This window comes from Porites lutea, chromosome 5 (assembly GCF_958299795.1).
Source record: "Porites lutea chromosome 5, jaPorLute2.1, whole genome shotgun sequence".
NCBI lineage: Eukaryota > Metazoa > Cnidaria > Anthozoa > Scleractinia > Poritidae > Porites > Porites lutea.
In genome coordinates, this window is record NC_133205.1 from 39,762,432 (window position 1) to 39,777,477 (window position 15,046).

Genomic DNA, 15,046 nt, shown 5'->3' on the forward strand with positions numbered 1-15,046 from the left:
TTTCCCTCGACCTCTCTCACTAGGCCTGGTAAGGAACAGCAACAGACGACAGGATCGGAAAACCTCCGGAAACCTCCCCGCCATATTTCAGATTTCTTTATTTACTGTTATGTCTACCAAATTTTTAAGGTTAATTTCTGAATAAGAGGAACTATTTTTAATTCAAGATAACTTCCCTAGTAAGATATGAAGTTTACAGAGCATCTGAGTGCTCATTTAACCCCAGAATGGCGGAGTCAATACATCCGATATGAGGTAAGCTTGAAGCTACCGCAAAAATCTTGTGTATTTCAAGCTTTATTCTAGTGTAAAAGTTTTGTTATGGGCTCGGCTTTGTGCCGTCTTAACTTTTGTATTTGTGTCTATAAATATAATTTAGAGTTAGCAGTTCCTGTTTCAGGAAAATTGTTTTTACCCTAGCCTTGCTACAATCTCGTGCCGGTAATATCCCTGCACCTTAAAGCTTAATATTATCATGTGATTTTGTTTTTTTTTTTTATAAACCGCAGCAACTCAAAGAAGTATTGTATGATGGCCTAGACAAGATGCCATTAAAGGATGGTAAGAAATAACTTCAGTTTTTTGTTTGTGCATGGGGCTTTAGTATGGAAGGTGTATGTAATTAATATAAATACATGTACATATTAAGCTTAAATACTCCTGTACACCCTGTGTACACAATGCTGCTCCTCGTCTAGACGGGGAGCAACATTTACAGAAATACGTAGTAATGTATACCTGCAAAATTTTTCCGAGTCGAATATGTGAAAGCTTAATCTCCAAAGAAATGACAACCCAGATTTCTGACATCATTTCCTCAAAAATAATGTATAATTTACATCAGAACATTACTGATTGTTTATCCATCTGATGACATATCTGTTGATTACTGAGGGTGTCTGAAACCTCTGAAACTTTAAGATGGATATACTATGTTTTTCCTTGTACTGTTTCCGTGTACTATTACTAGTTAGAATATAATTTTTGGTGTCTATATAGAGGCCAAGTAAACAAATGTTATCTTGTTGGCCCATAGTTCCTATGAATATTTATGTACACAGCAACTAAATAACAAATAATAAAGCAAATTCTTGTAAGTTATAGAACAAGTACACACACAACTAAAAAAACTAAAGGAGAAAAAAAAAAGAAAAAACAAAATAAAATTGAAAGTGAATCAAGTGGATAATAGATAACAGTAATAAAGCATATAGTTTATAAAAGCTGCATAAAAATATGTGTGTCTATTTATTTTGATTACTTAATGTCAATTTTAGGCAGCCTAATGAGCATTTGAAATGTTCATAAATGCTTGATAAAGTAAAATTTAGCCAAGGATTCAGAGACACATCGGTCATGACCAAAGCCAGGTGTCTTAACATTGATGTGTGATTACACTTTAGTTGTTCATGCATTTAGAAAATGTGGGACTTGTAAATCTTTCTGTCTCAGACTTTTGAACTTTTCCCAGCGTGCAAAGAAAGTTGTGTCCAATAGCCCGGAGCTAGTGGATTTTGCTATCGAGTCTAGTGATTTTTGTTCTTAAATTGCTGGATGGGCAAGTACTGTTTTTTGGGGAAATTCAAATAACAGAAGGAATGTAATCAATCCTTCTAATCAAAAAGGGTTTTCGGGCTAGTTAAAATGACTTGTGGGCTAGTACATGCTAGCTACAGCTTGCCAGAATAGTAGGCTGTAAAACTGACGCTCTTTGCACCCTGTTTTCCTTGCAAGGTGGAAACAAGGGTCTCCATGTAATAATTCAAGATTATATTTTCCATTTTGACTCCTCCTGTGAATTTCATTAAGCTGACTGAAAACAATAGGGCCATTTATACAAAGAAAAATAAGACGCATCTTAAATAAGACGCAAACTTTCCATATAAACAGCACATTTCATCTAAGATAAGACGCGCCTTAGCTAAGCCGCATCTTATTTTAGAGCAGCCCTAAACACTTGTTCTTAGATAAGACGCGTCTTAGCTAAGACGAGAAAAACTTCATCTAAATGACCTTTCTTACATAAGACACATAGTACTCACGCGTAAATTTTTGGTGCGCCATGTTGGATTGCTGTTGCTACGGGCAATATTCACATGAAAACGAGTCAAGAACAGAAATAAAACGCAAACCATTTATATGAGCTGTTCTCATCTTAGATAAGACATGCTCATAAAAATGGTACAGCTCTCGTCTTATTTAAGACACATCTTATGTAAGACTCGTCATATTTTTCCTGGTATAAATGGCCCTAATACATGTGTAATACTCTGTAACTAAAAAAATTATCACTGGCTATTATGTACCTACACTGTAGTGGCACTGATACACTGAACAACAGTCACTGGAAAGAAAATTAAAGACAGGAAAAGACACTTGAGCAAATTACAAGCCCACCAAAAGGAAAAGAGAGCTTAAGAGTAACCAGCGAAAAAATTGTTCTGCCAGGTGTACAAAACTGGTAGGCAGGCTTGAGAATGAAGTTTTTGACCTGCAGTTATTAAAGCCCTGCCGAAATTAAGGCTGATGAGATTAAGTCGGAAGCTCGACATGTTAGTTCTTTCACCTTGTCTCACCTTATTAACTTTGCCTTAATAATGAATTATGAAGTGAATTAACGCCCGACATTGAGTCACTGTTCTTTTTTTTTCACAGAAAACCCTGACTCAGTTGTGCAGAGTTATTTCTCCAAGTTTGAGGAGCAGTGGTTTAGCTACTGTAATGAGGAACTAGAAAAAATAAATACATTCTTTGCAGGTACATTTCAATTTTCTGCCACAGTTGAAGTATCCCACATTCTGTAAGAAGCCAAGGCTTTTCTTTTTATGGGGAATCTCATCAAGCAAAAAAGTTTTAGGCAACTCTCCTTTCTCGCCCAGACATAATGTATGTTGTACAGATCAATTTTACAAGGAAATATAGAAAGAAAAATAAGATTATGGTACTAGCAATGTTATTACCATTTATATAGAAAATAAGAGAGGTCCCAGACAAGAAGTAAACTTCTCAGTTGAAAGTGATTATCCTTTTATAAAATGTTTCATCTTCTAGGAGATATGATGTTACTGACATATTTTGTTGCCTTGATTATAAAGCACAATAAATACACTGTCAAGGATACAGTCTCATATGAGGATCAGCTTATTAGTATTTTTGCTGGTTTCACTCTAATACAGCAAATGTATGTCATCAAAAATCCAAAAATCCAAATCATTCAATCAGTAAGTTTAGAATCTGGGAAAGAAGATAAAATGTAAATAACCAAACATTCTTGGTATTAGGCTCAGATCTATGCGATTTTTCATAATATGAGTTACACAGAGAAAACTGTTCTACCCAGCAGATTTACTTGTTTGGAGCAAGAAGCCATTTTTGTCCCTTAAGGGACACCAACATACAATGTCATGTACACGTAGTAGCAGGAAATGACCAAACATCTCTCACTAAGTTTACAGTTGTGTGTTCCAAAAGTTTCAGTTTTGTTTTGTGGTCATTGTCAACAGAAAAAATTGCTGAGGCTGGTCGTAAGTTTACAACTCTTAAAAATGAACTGTATGTGGCTGGATCCCTCAAGGTGGGTCCTAGTTTAAACACATTAGCCACTTCAAAGAAGATGACTCTGGTACCTAAACCAAGTGACAAGGTCAAGGCAAAGACGAAGAAGAAAGCTTCTGAGCTAAAGTTTGCATTTGGAGAGTTTTATCTCAGCTTGGTTCTTCTACAGAATTATCAGGTACTTTCATCTTAATGTACCATGGAGCTCATCTATAGCTTTCTTTAGTATTGTTGTTATTTGTAAGTGGTTTAGGATGCTGGATTTTAATACGATTTCCCCACTGGCTAAATCCTCATTGACCACTAGCTGGAGTTACAATACAGTGTATTTATCAACTCTTCCAAATATGCTTCTAGAGTTATTTGCATCAAGAGCTGTCCTCCTTAGTCTGGAGTTTAACTGACCTTTAAGCCATGTTTTGTTAAGAAAAACCAACTGGTAGAGCCGTGTACCTGTTGGGATTAAAATCCTATCTTACATATCATACAAAAATTATGTATAATGTCTTAATTTAATTTGACATTAAAATTTTTGTTTTATGAACCCATGTATGATTGTGTTTTGATAAATTTTTGTGACAGAGGTTGGGATAAATGACACCATGGATATAGTTCAGAAGCATACATGTAAAATGTTGATTTAAAGTTTCCTGCAGTCATGAAATTTTCCTTTAGTTGAATTATTGTGATGGGAGCCCAAAATGAGAACTCACTTGTTGGCTAGTGTAGGCCTTTGCATTCCTTTGCATTCACTTATTTTATTTTATTTATTTTTGTTTCAGCAACTTAACTTTACTGGATTTAGAAAAATTCTCAAGAAACATGATAAGGTATAGAAAATTTTATTGAATCCCAGTTTTTTGCCATATGCAGTGTACTGTAAGAACATGGAACTTTCATAGGGAAATCCATCGTTTTAGCCATTCATTCAAAATGGTTTAATTTAATAAAATAATAATTATGGTATTGATGTTTAAGTGCATCAGGAATATTGATTCATGGAACCCTACTTACAGTGTACTACTTGATACAATCAAATGTAAATACATGTAACAGTTACATTGTGTTGGCTTAATTGTTGTTTAAAAATGTTGATTGACTAGATTTTGCTGTTACAGTGTGACTTCTCAAACCGGGGCACTTGGAAGAAGATTATTCAATCACAGCTTTTTTTGAAAACAAAAAGTTCTCAAAATTTTTTCACAAATGGACCAATACCATTCATTAATTTGAGGGTTGTTTCCTGAGTGGTCAGGTAAGTTCAAATGGTTTTTTAAAAAGTTTTCATAGTTGAACTTGAATTTTTTTGGTCTGTTTGCAAAAGAAAAAAAAAACTTGAGAATCTTTTGTTTTCAAAAAACGTGATTGGGTAATCTTTTTACAAGTAACCAGTTTGAGTAGTCACACTGTAACATCAAGCAAATAAGACCCATCTACATACACCTTTCATTTAACACTTTTCTGATCTACATGTAAACATAAACTTGCAGGTACTTGAGACAACGAATGGTGCTCAATACAGGCAAGAGATGATAGAAACAGCCGATTTTTTCACTAATAAACATGTTGGTGAACTCATTCTAGACACTGAGGTGTGTTTAATCTTGTAAATGTAAATGTTGATCAATGTAAATAATCATATCATCCTCTCCTCTAGTGGTTCTTTACTTCTCACACAGTGAGAAGTGTATTAGAAGCTATCATTGTTTCTCATCCTTATCCAAAAGACTAGAAAGTACATCTCACTGGAAACACCATTTCTAGTTGTTAGAAAGAATAAAGGCATTACTTTCTCCTCAGTTATTTAAAGCCCCTTGAAGTGTTAGTCAGGCTGAGAATCGACCCAACCTTTATGCTCCACAGTCTTGTATCCATCCAATTGAAAGTTCTATTACTAGAGATGGTGATGTTCTAGATTTTATAACATTGATAGCAGAGCTCTTGAACTTGAAGTGTGTTGCAGAGAACCATGTGTATTGACATTTGGTTATCTATGCATCCAAGGAATTTTGGTTGTGCGATATTGTCTGTCAATGCATATGTTGTAGTCAATTTTTTATCTCAGGTAATTTTTGTTTCTTTTTGGTTTCTGGGTATAGTAAATTATGTATGCTAATGAAGTTGAAGCAAAAGAAAAAGAAGAATTACTTCAGATAAAAAATTAACTACAACACATACGCCTGTCTATATGTATATCCTAATATTCACCCTGTCATGGAAGCAAATGTAAATGTCAGCCTTACTTCCATGTTGTTTCTCAATTGACAGTTTTCAAAACAGGGTACCCACTGACCAGTATGACATGACTGTGTTGCAGGCTCAAGTGTACAGTTTATCGAGATGATGTTTTTAAGTTATTCCACTGAGCAGTTAGTTGTTTTCAACAGTAATGATTACACGCTCAGGTCCATTTTTTTAGAAGGACTTTAGTTTGTCTCTTGTTAAGTAGAAAGTTCTTTTTTAGTAGAAAGACTTTCTTAAAGTGCCCATCACCTAAAATTTTATATTTTCTTATCTGAAACTATACCTTATCAAAAAAACTTCTGCGAAAAAATTTTGCGGTGTCAACAAAACGCGAATTTTTTACCAATTTTCGAAGTCTACATTTTTGCGGTACACCCGCGCCGCTGATCGTGCAAACTAGCAGGCTCACATACGACGTCATGTGACATAAATTAAGGAACTCGCATTACCCAGTGGTACACAAAAAAGATAAATTACAAGTAAGGATTGAATCACAATGTCTTCGCAAGAAGAAAGGTTTTTTGAAAAAGAAAAACCTATCAGAACTCTTATTGTTTTCCTGATGATAAGGTCACGTGTTCCTTAAAGTACGTCATATAATGCCATACTCCGAGAGAAGACTAAGACGAATGGTGTGCAAAAATGGCGGCAAATTTGAACGTTTTTAAAAAATTATAAAAAAATCGTCTTTGATTCAAATCGCAAAATTTTTTCGCAGAAGTTATTTTAATAAGGTGTAGTTTCAGATAAGAAAATAATAAATTTTAGGTGATGAGCACTTTAAAGAACCCCATAAGGGGCTTCGCTTTGCCTTGGCTATATTTATTGAATTATGCTCTGTGCACCCTTATCCAAGTTCTGGTAGCCTCTAGTGATCTCTATTAAGTTATTGCTTGCCCAATCTTGATCTTTTCCTTAGTTTGTCTGCGATTTTTTATTGATAATTCTTTCGTCTTCACATTTTTAGGATTTGTACATCACAGAACTTGAGGGTGGGAACCGCTCAAAAGCCATGAATAGATTACGAGTTCCTCCTCTTCAAGAAGAACAAGTATGTTTAAAAAACTCACTGAATTTATTTGTGTTAATTGGATGTAATGTGACTGTGAGATGCAGTCTTTATGCCAGCCTGCAAATGACCTGCTCATCACTAGATCACAAAAGTTCGTAGTAGCTCAGTGGTTAGAGTATCCCACTAGTGTCCAGGGCTCAAAGTTAGCGACTAACTGGTTGCATATGCTACCAGATTTTTGGTTGTGCGCCTAAAAATTCATGTGTAATTGCACCTGTGCGCCATAAAACCCAAAGAACAGTGTGACTGACTAACTTCCGACTATACTTACAAACTCGAACTAGAAAGACGGTGTATGTTTAAGTGGTCTTTTCTCCCAATGGATTCTGCGAACTCGAATGTTTTTTTTCGTTTCAATGTTTTACTCCACCCAGACTCTTCTGTTTTGTAATAAACACCACTGACACATGCAAATATATGCTACGAACGAAACATGTACTTTTTGCGCAATGGAGGTAAGAAAGTTTTTTAAGTCATATCCCAGTTACATGTAAGTCATTGCGCATTTAACAAATTCATTAAAGATTAATTTTCATTCTCGTTCGACTCACTCATTGTTGTCAGTTTTGAATTGTTTTTCAAGGGTAAGTTTTCTTTAGTCACAACTGTACTGTCAAAAATGGAAATTAGTATTTAAAATCACAACGGTATTACTGCGTAGCAAATCGGTTGTTTTATCAATCACAGGACTGAAGTAAAAGTAACAAACTGAAGATGACAAATAAACGTGGCACTGTTAAGCTTTTTACTTTTTCTTTTGAAATAGATGCTGCAGCTCCCAACATTGTAAGCTGTGCTCCTAAAATTTTCAGCTGTGTGCCTAAAATTTCGGCAGTGCGCCTAGAAATTTACATCTGGTAGCACAAGTGCTGCCAAACTCAAATTTAAACTTTGAGCCCTGGTGTCTGGAACTTCATGAGTCCAATTCCCATCTAGAACTCAGCATTTTTTTCTGAGTTCTTCTCTCCACACATATCATTCTACTTATTGTGAATTTGTTGTTGTTCTTGTTGTTGTTGTTGACAGCGAGGAGACTGGGTGTCATGTAGAGCTGGATTTTACGCTGGACTTTTTGTCATGCTGGTTTCAATAGCCACAGTTGCTGGTAGGTTGTGATCCTCACCATTGTTTCTGTTAACAAAGAAGGGTGCATAGAAGTAGGGCAGCTTGGAAGCTGATGTGGACCTGCTATACATGTAGCAATAAACACTGTCATAGATTCACACATTTTCAAGTTAATTAAGTAAGCTGCACAATAATCGGGAACTACATCGTTTCCAAGTGTTGCATTTTTCTTTTTTTCTACTTCAGTATTTGTTATTTTCACATGTAAATATTTTTTTTCATTTTTGGTTTGTGAGGGATATCTTGTTTTTTTCCATCTTCCATCAACAGGAATTAAGTCCTCGTTTATTTTATTTAAGAAACTTACTATGTCCTTAATTTCTATAATCTGTAGAATTAAGCCATTCAATTTACTGTTAAAGAGATTTTTCCTTAGCTCAAGAATTTCGGCGACAGTTGCTTGAGAGACTAATACGTAAATCGCGTTGCTTACGGAAGATTACTTTGTTTTATCTTCCAGCTTTCTTTACAGATCACAGTGGCGAGTTTGATATCGCTATTCGTATTTACCGTGGTATTTTCCTTTTTGTGCTGGTCACGTTTCTTTTAGCTCTTAACACGTACGGCTGGCGGAAAGCAGGTGTCAATCACGTGCTCATATTTGAACTTGATCCACGTGATCATCTCAGTTACCAACAGTTACTAGAGGTAAATTAACAAAAATTGAAACCCGGAACTAGGTTGAACTTTTTAGCTAGTTATTTCATTATATTAAGGCCAAAACCAACTGGTTCGTCGTTGCAGTTCACAAAAAGCAACATTCAGTTACGTGTCAAAGCAACATCTCATTTTCCTTTGTAGCTGGCTCGATAAAAAACTTACCTTGATTTAAGGTGGCTCAACGTATTAGTTGTGCAGAATGTTTCATCGCTTTTGTCTAACAGATGACAAATTCAACAATCTTGTTCTCTGACCTTCCTGTGATCGTTTCTTGTTTTGCTGTTTTCAGTTTGCTATTCGTTTTACATAGCGACGTTGGTTAGGCTATGAGGGACTTTAAGATCCAACGACACGGACGGCAACGAGAACGTCAAAAAAAAACAAAAGGTTTAATAAGCAAAACAACAACTTTGCACGTGCATCACGCTTTTTTGTACATTTCCTTCCTGTTTTTGCACGACTTCGACGTGAAAATGCCTAATTTCGCGTTTTAAGGAGGACGTAAACAAGCAACGATGAAATTTTATTTCTCTTTCTGAGGTTGAATATGGTCACTTGAAATTCAGCTTCAGGAGGGTTTGCCTACATTTGACAAAGTAAGTGGGTAGGAATAATTGCTGTTAAGACTAAAGACACTGAAAGAACGTAAATTCACTTTTTAAGCGACGTTCTCGTTGCCGTCGCGTTGTTGGATCTTAGAAAACCGCGGACAGCACGCAAAGAGCTAGCGCCTGGGCGTACAGACCTACAATGGAGTAACAACCAAAACTTTTTTGGTTATCAGATTTTCCAAGACATACAGTAGGGTTCCGCTCGCGTGCACTTTCAGAGCATTGCCATAGACAGTTAATCTTAATGATAATGATCTTATGTACTATTTAACCTTTAAGTCCTAGTCGTGACCAATATCAATTTTCTCCTAACAATATCCATACACTGTCAAGAGATAAGTTATGAGAATTAATAAAATGATCAACCAAGAGAAAGTGCCTTGATCTATTATCAAATTCTCTTAGCCAATTCTTTAAGGAAATGTATGGAGATCAGTTTGGAGAATTTGTATGTGGATACCGGCGCTTAAAGGATTAAACAGGTACTAACTAATTCTACCCATTTCATTTTCTATCTCAGGTTGCCTTGTTACTGGCTGTGCTGTGGGCCCTAAGTTTAGTAGTGTTTATGTTTAGTCACGTGATAGGTATAGGATCATACTCTCCAAATTTGGTGTTGGTGTCTTTCCTATTCTTGTTCACTTTTAATCCTTTCAAGATATGTTATTACAGAGCACGCGTTTGGCTTCTAAGAGTTTTGGTAAGTGTACTTTACTGCTTATGTAGCTTGCAAATATGCCCTACCTCCATGTTTTTCATTAGGCTCACTGGAATCAAACATGTCTGTCGTTTTTCTTACGTTTTTGTAATGTCATGATCAGTTTCACACATGCAACAGTGTTCATGTGAGCGTCTATGTGCATCCAAATGGAAGGTGATTCTCAACCTACTCAAATAAATTACAACGAGTCCAGAAGGGATCAGAAACTGCTAGGGTACATGTTGTGTGTGTAGTGTAGTGTCCATGGTAATACGTGGTTGTAACTGAAGATGACTTCAGACACCGTCTAAAACTGTCTTACAGACTGAAAATCTAGTTGATATAGTTCTGCAACTCGTGGATATTCTACTGCCCTCATAACGGCTTAAAACATGCTTTGTTTTCGTATTTCTTTTTTTTCAGTTTCGTATCTTCACGGCTCCCTTTCAACATGTAGGATTTGCTGATTTCTGGTTGGCTGATCAACTCAATAGCTTAGCAGTAGCCTTGCTGGATCTACAGTTTATCATCTGCTTCTATGCACATGACTGGCACGTGAATAATCGTAAGTTTAGGATATTTTGATTTCTGGTTGCCTGATCAACTCAGTAGCTCAACAGTAGTATTACTTGACCTGCAGTTTATCATCTGTTTCCTTTTGCGTGTTAATGACCGTACTATTTGCAGGTAAAGCAAGTAAATAACACGATTCTTATGTCCTTAAAGTTATTTCAGTTCGCAATCTTCCCTTCCTTTTGAAGTTGAGTTACAACGCATCCTTGCAACCACGCCTTTCCCGTAAAAAATGTTGACTCTCAAGGTTTTCGCAACGTATTCTCACAACATTCTTGTGAGGGTTGAGATGGTTTTGAAAAATCAGTTAAACCAGCTAGCTTTGTTAAGAAATTGTCTCTCACAACAAATGTTCTACTCGCGCATTTGCAGTGTAACTAATTTATTTTGTTTAAATCAACTTAAAATGTGTTCATTTTGTTGATAGCGCAGATTTAAACAATTTTTTGACGTTGTCGTTGCTTCGTGGTTACTGCTCTATCTTACCAAGGTAAAACTTGAAGTCGACCTGACAGCACCATGTTGTTGTTTTTTCTTTGCAGCTAGTGAAATGATCTGTGATGGTACATTGTACGGTATTCGACCTTTTGTAGCCTGTCTTCCTGCCTGGTTTAGGTTTGCTCAGTGTTTAAGGCGTTACAAGGACACGAGACAAGCTTTTCCTCATCTAGTAAACGCTGGCAAATACTCTACAGCTTTCTTTGTGGTTGTATTTTCTACTCTAGGTAAGAATTCATTGATACAGAAGTTGGTGTTTCACGGAGGGGGAGTAGTGAATTACCGGCTGCATGTGATGTTTATTTTCCCGCCTTTTTTACGCTCGTACATTCTTCCCTTTTGCTGTTATCAATGGCGTTTTTTTTTTCTCTCAAGCAATTCCGTTGTGAAACCCAAGGTGTTTACTTTATCGAAATTAACTTCTTCTCATCTACTTAAGTTAAAAGTTTGCTAGCATTTGACGGTAAGATATGAAAGAGAAACGCCAATATTTCATGGGATCCCGGTGCAGGCTTTTATGGAACAGCTGTTATGAAGTCAGCGTGGCCGAGCCGTTAGAGCGGTGTACTTTTAATCCGAAAACCTCGAGTTCAAGTCCTGTCCTGACCGCTAGCCGGGGTGAGCAGGATTTGTTGCCCACGCTTGTTAATAGCCATCCGGGCTGGGTTGTTCAAAGTTGGGTTAAGATAACCCAGGATTAGTGCGAAATTTTATTTCAGAGATGAAAGCTTAAAGAGCAAATTCACTTTAATTTTTCTTGTCGGCAAATTGATGATTAGATGTTGTAAAAAGAAAGGAGAAAATTATCCGAGAAAGCGCTTTTGAAACACCTTCCAAATGTAAGCCCCTTGATCCCTCGGAGGTTTACGGTACGCTTTCAAAACAAAACGTTTGGTTATGCGACAGAGCATTTTGTTTGTTTTCTTCAGCTAAATCTGATTCTGTGCAGCGCGATCGTTTCTTCTTGGCCTGGATTATTGCTGCTTTTATCAGTACATGTTATACTCTTACCTGGGATATTAAGATGGACTGGGGACTACTGGACAAGAACGCTACAGGCGAAAATAGATTCCTAAGGGAGGAGACGGTGTACAGATCCAAGGTGAGACTGCTTTCATGCACCATCCAGGAAGAGGTTTGGTTGTAATTGTGGTCGTTAGTATTTGAAGGAGCTGTGTCAGGAAATTTATCACAAATTCAAACAGTAAGAGCTGGCTGCCACCAAACTGAGTGAAACAGCAAAATAGCAGCTCAAAGCATTAAAAGAAGGCATAACTAACGCAACAAATATAAAAGAAGGCACGTATGGACAAACATGACAGCCTGCGAATACAGCCGTTTCTTCTTGCTGCTCGCCCCTAAGGACGTTTCGCCTGGCGAAACGTCCCTGGCTGCGAGGAGCTAGGAGAAACGGCTGTATTCGCTTGCTACAAACGTGAAGGCGGTTTAGACGGATTAAATTGGGGTTATTAAAAACTTGTTAGCCTGAACAGTTTTTCAGAGCGATTCATTTTTGTCGCTTGTAACGTTTGATAACGCTTTGGGAAAAATATTTGTGTTAATTAATTATACGAAGCTGTGAATTCGTCATTTACAGGTAAATTCCTCGCTAACGTTAAGTTCTTTAGCGCATAAAGCTGGGCTGGCTCGGCTCATGCCATGTTTTCTTTTGAAATTTTCGTTGTGTTGAAGGCGGGCTGGCCCGCTTGCCGATTTTTCGGCTTGAGGAACCGGAATCTCGAGAAGCGAGCAATGCATGAGCCGATCCAGCCCGGGTGTGGCTCACCTCGTATAAACAGGCCCTAAGATTGTATTGACCCATGACACATGACTCATTCTCAACCAATCGGAAAACGCGCGATGCCATGTATTTCCAGCTTCGATGGAGCCGTTGATGCGATCACTTGCCAATTGTACTTGTCTGCTTTACGTGCTTGTCCCTTATTTATTACACCGTCTGCCACACCGTTTAAGGTTTCTATGTTTCTTTGTTTTTTCTTGCAGGCATTTTACTACTTTGCCATGGTGGAAGATTTAATATTCAGACTGTTATGGACGCTCACGGTTTCTGTAGGACAACTGGAAATATTCCACTCTGAACTTCTTAAACTGATTTTGTCAATGTGTGAGGTATTTAGGTAAGTAGCTTATGATTTGGGGTAAACCAATTGTTAGTACTGTACTTAAAAGTATAGGACTCAAGAACTCTGTTGTTTTACCAAAGGATTCCACGAGACTATGCAGTACTTTTCGTCTAATTATCATCGATATATCTTGGATGAAAAAAATGATTATAATATAGTTCGGCGGCTTCACCCCGGGACGGTTCCCAACGACGATTTTTAGCGCAACACAGCGTTGCAACATTGCAACATTGACGCGGCTTTTTTTTTTTTGCCTTGAACAGTGGCGTGTCAATACCAGTATTTTTGTGGGACAGAAACAGTCCATGCCACCGTTGTATTAAAAGAAAACCCATTGAACTTCAGTTGAAGTCCCCGTATATTTATAAGGAAGCTTGAGCACTGATGATGACGGCAAGTGAGCGAAAACCTTCCTTAAAAGTTTTAATTCGCGCTGTTTGAAACTTCATCGCTATTATATTAATGCATCTCAATTAATTTCTCATGATCAAATGTAGTCGAATTTTCCAAAGGTGAGAAAATGAAAAATGAAAATGGTTGTTGTATTCGTGTTAGCGCAATATAAGAAAATTTAACGCCGTTGTTGTGCAGCGACAGCAAAGAAATGAACCAAAATGTGTAGCTGTTCCCATAGCCCTTTGCCGTCAGGAGTAGCCTCCCACACAGGCGTTTGTGGGGAGGGAGGAAATACGACTCCCCTACGGCTACGTCAAGAGCTTTAGGGAGTGTTCTTTAATACTTAACTGATTCTAGATTTGCCCATTTTTACTGTTTTCCTTCTGTTTTTAGACGTTTTATCTGGAATTTTTTCCGACTCGAAAATGAGCACCTCAACAACTGCGGTCAGTTCAGGGCAGTGCGTGACATCTCTGTGGTTCCCATGGAAACGCATGACGAGGTCTATCTGGAACAACTGATGGATGACGTAGATGGCCTGGCGCTATCGAAACGGAAGTTAAACCGCCGAAGGAAATCCTCAGTAGTCGTTAAATCTTTGCGCAAAATTTCCTCCCACACTGATGGTGTAAGGGCAGACACGAACATAGTCATTGAAAATGAGACGGAAACACGCGTTTAACGTTGAAAAACCTACAGTTTCGAATCAATATGTTATCCATTCATATCGTGATTTCAAATACAATATTGCGGACCATATAAAGCAAAGGGCAATTTGGCCGAATGAATGAATCTATCGTAAAGCTATAATCATTCTATCATAACAACAGCCTATTGTTGAAAAATATTACGTGGCTCTGGGCCCGGTTCCTCGAAAGATGTTAAGTTTAACCCAGGATTAAGCTAAATTTTAAGCAAGGTTTTCCCGTTTAAGAACATTTAACTCGAGCTTACAAAATACTGTCGAGCCTATACTCCGAGATACAGAAAATTAATGATAACACAAAATGTTACTCTAAGCAGTGCATAGGTCGGTGAAAAACAAAAAGGGAACAAAATTTTAATTCTGGATTAGCGTTAATCCGCCTTCCAGGAACCAGGCACTGGTTAGTAAGCGTTCTCAAATCCGTCCGAAGGGGCTCTAGGTCCGCAATACTTGAGGTATTTGACCCATAACAGTCCATAATTACAAATCATTTTAGGTCATATCAAGAGTAATATATTTGGTAGCGAAAGTAAATTGACGAATACAGATAATCAAAAATAGTTTTTTTTATTTAATAGAACTTGTGACATTCTGTACATAATTTATTGTACAAAAAGACCCACTTTTTACAAATACGTTATGATATACCATATTGAGAAAAGAAATAATAGTATTTAATTTTTTTTTTAAAAGAGAGAATAAAAAGACGATTTTAATTTCAAACTTGTGATGTCAATAATTACGTCTTACAATATGTTGCTG

At 37.1% G+C, this 15,046-nt stretch overlaps 1 protein-coding gene across 1 annotated transcript; it reads left to right on the forward strand.

Moving 5' to 3' along the window:
- The first annotated feature begins 62 nt into the window (after positions 1-62).
- LOC140937780 (xenotropic and polytropic retrovirus receptor 1 homolog) lies at positions 63-15,007 on the forward strand. The gene is made up of 15 exons (XM_073387352.1): positions 63-255; positions 510-561; positions 2,656-2,757; positions 3,504-3,733; positions 4,338-4,385; positions 5,046-5,147; positions 6,767-6,850; positions 7,898-7,976; positions 8,457-8,644; positions 9,788-9,967; positions 10,391-10,532; positions 11,083-11,265; positions 11,968-12,140; positions 13,043-13,176; positions 13,972-15,007. Exons 1-15 carry the CDS (start codon positions 187-189, stop codon positions 14,258-14,260), a joined length of 2,055 nt encoding a protein of 684 aa, XP_073243453.1. The 5' UTR covers positions 63-186; the 3' UTR covers positions 14,261-15,007.
- The last annotated feature ends 39 nt before the right edge of the window (positions 15,008-15,046 follow it).

Excerpts from the sequence above, each read along its gene's own strand:
- LOC140937780 (XM_073387352.1), top strand. The coding sequence starts at position 187 with ATGAAGTTTACAGAGCATCTGAGTGCTCATTTAACCCCAGAATGGCGG. Across the intron at positions 12,141-13,042 it reads AGACGGTGTACAGATCCAAG|GCATTTTACTACTTTGCCAT; the intron begins GTGAGACTGCTT and ends TTTTTCTTGCAG. Across the intron at positions 13,177-13,971 it reads TCAATGTGTGAGGTATTTAG|ACGTTTTATCTGGAATTTTT; the intron begins GTAAGTAGCTTA and ends TTCTGTTTTTAG.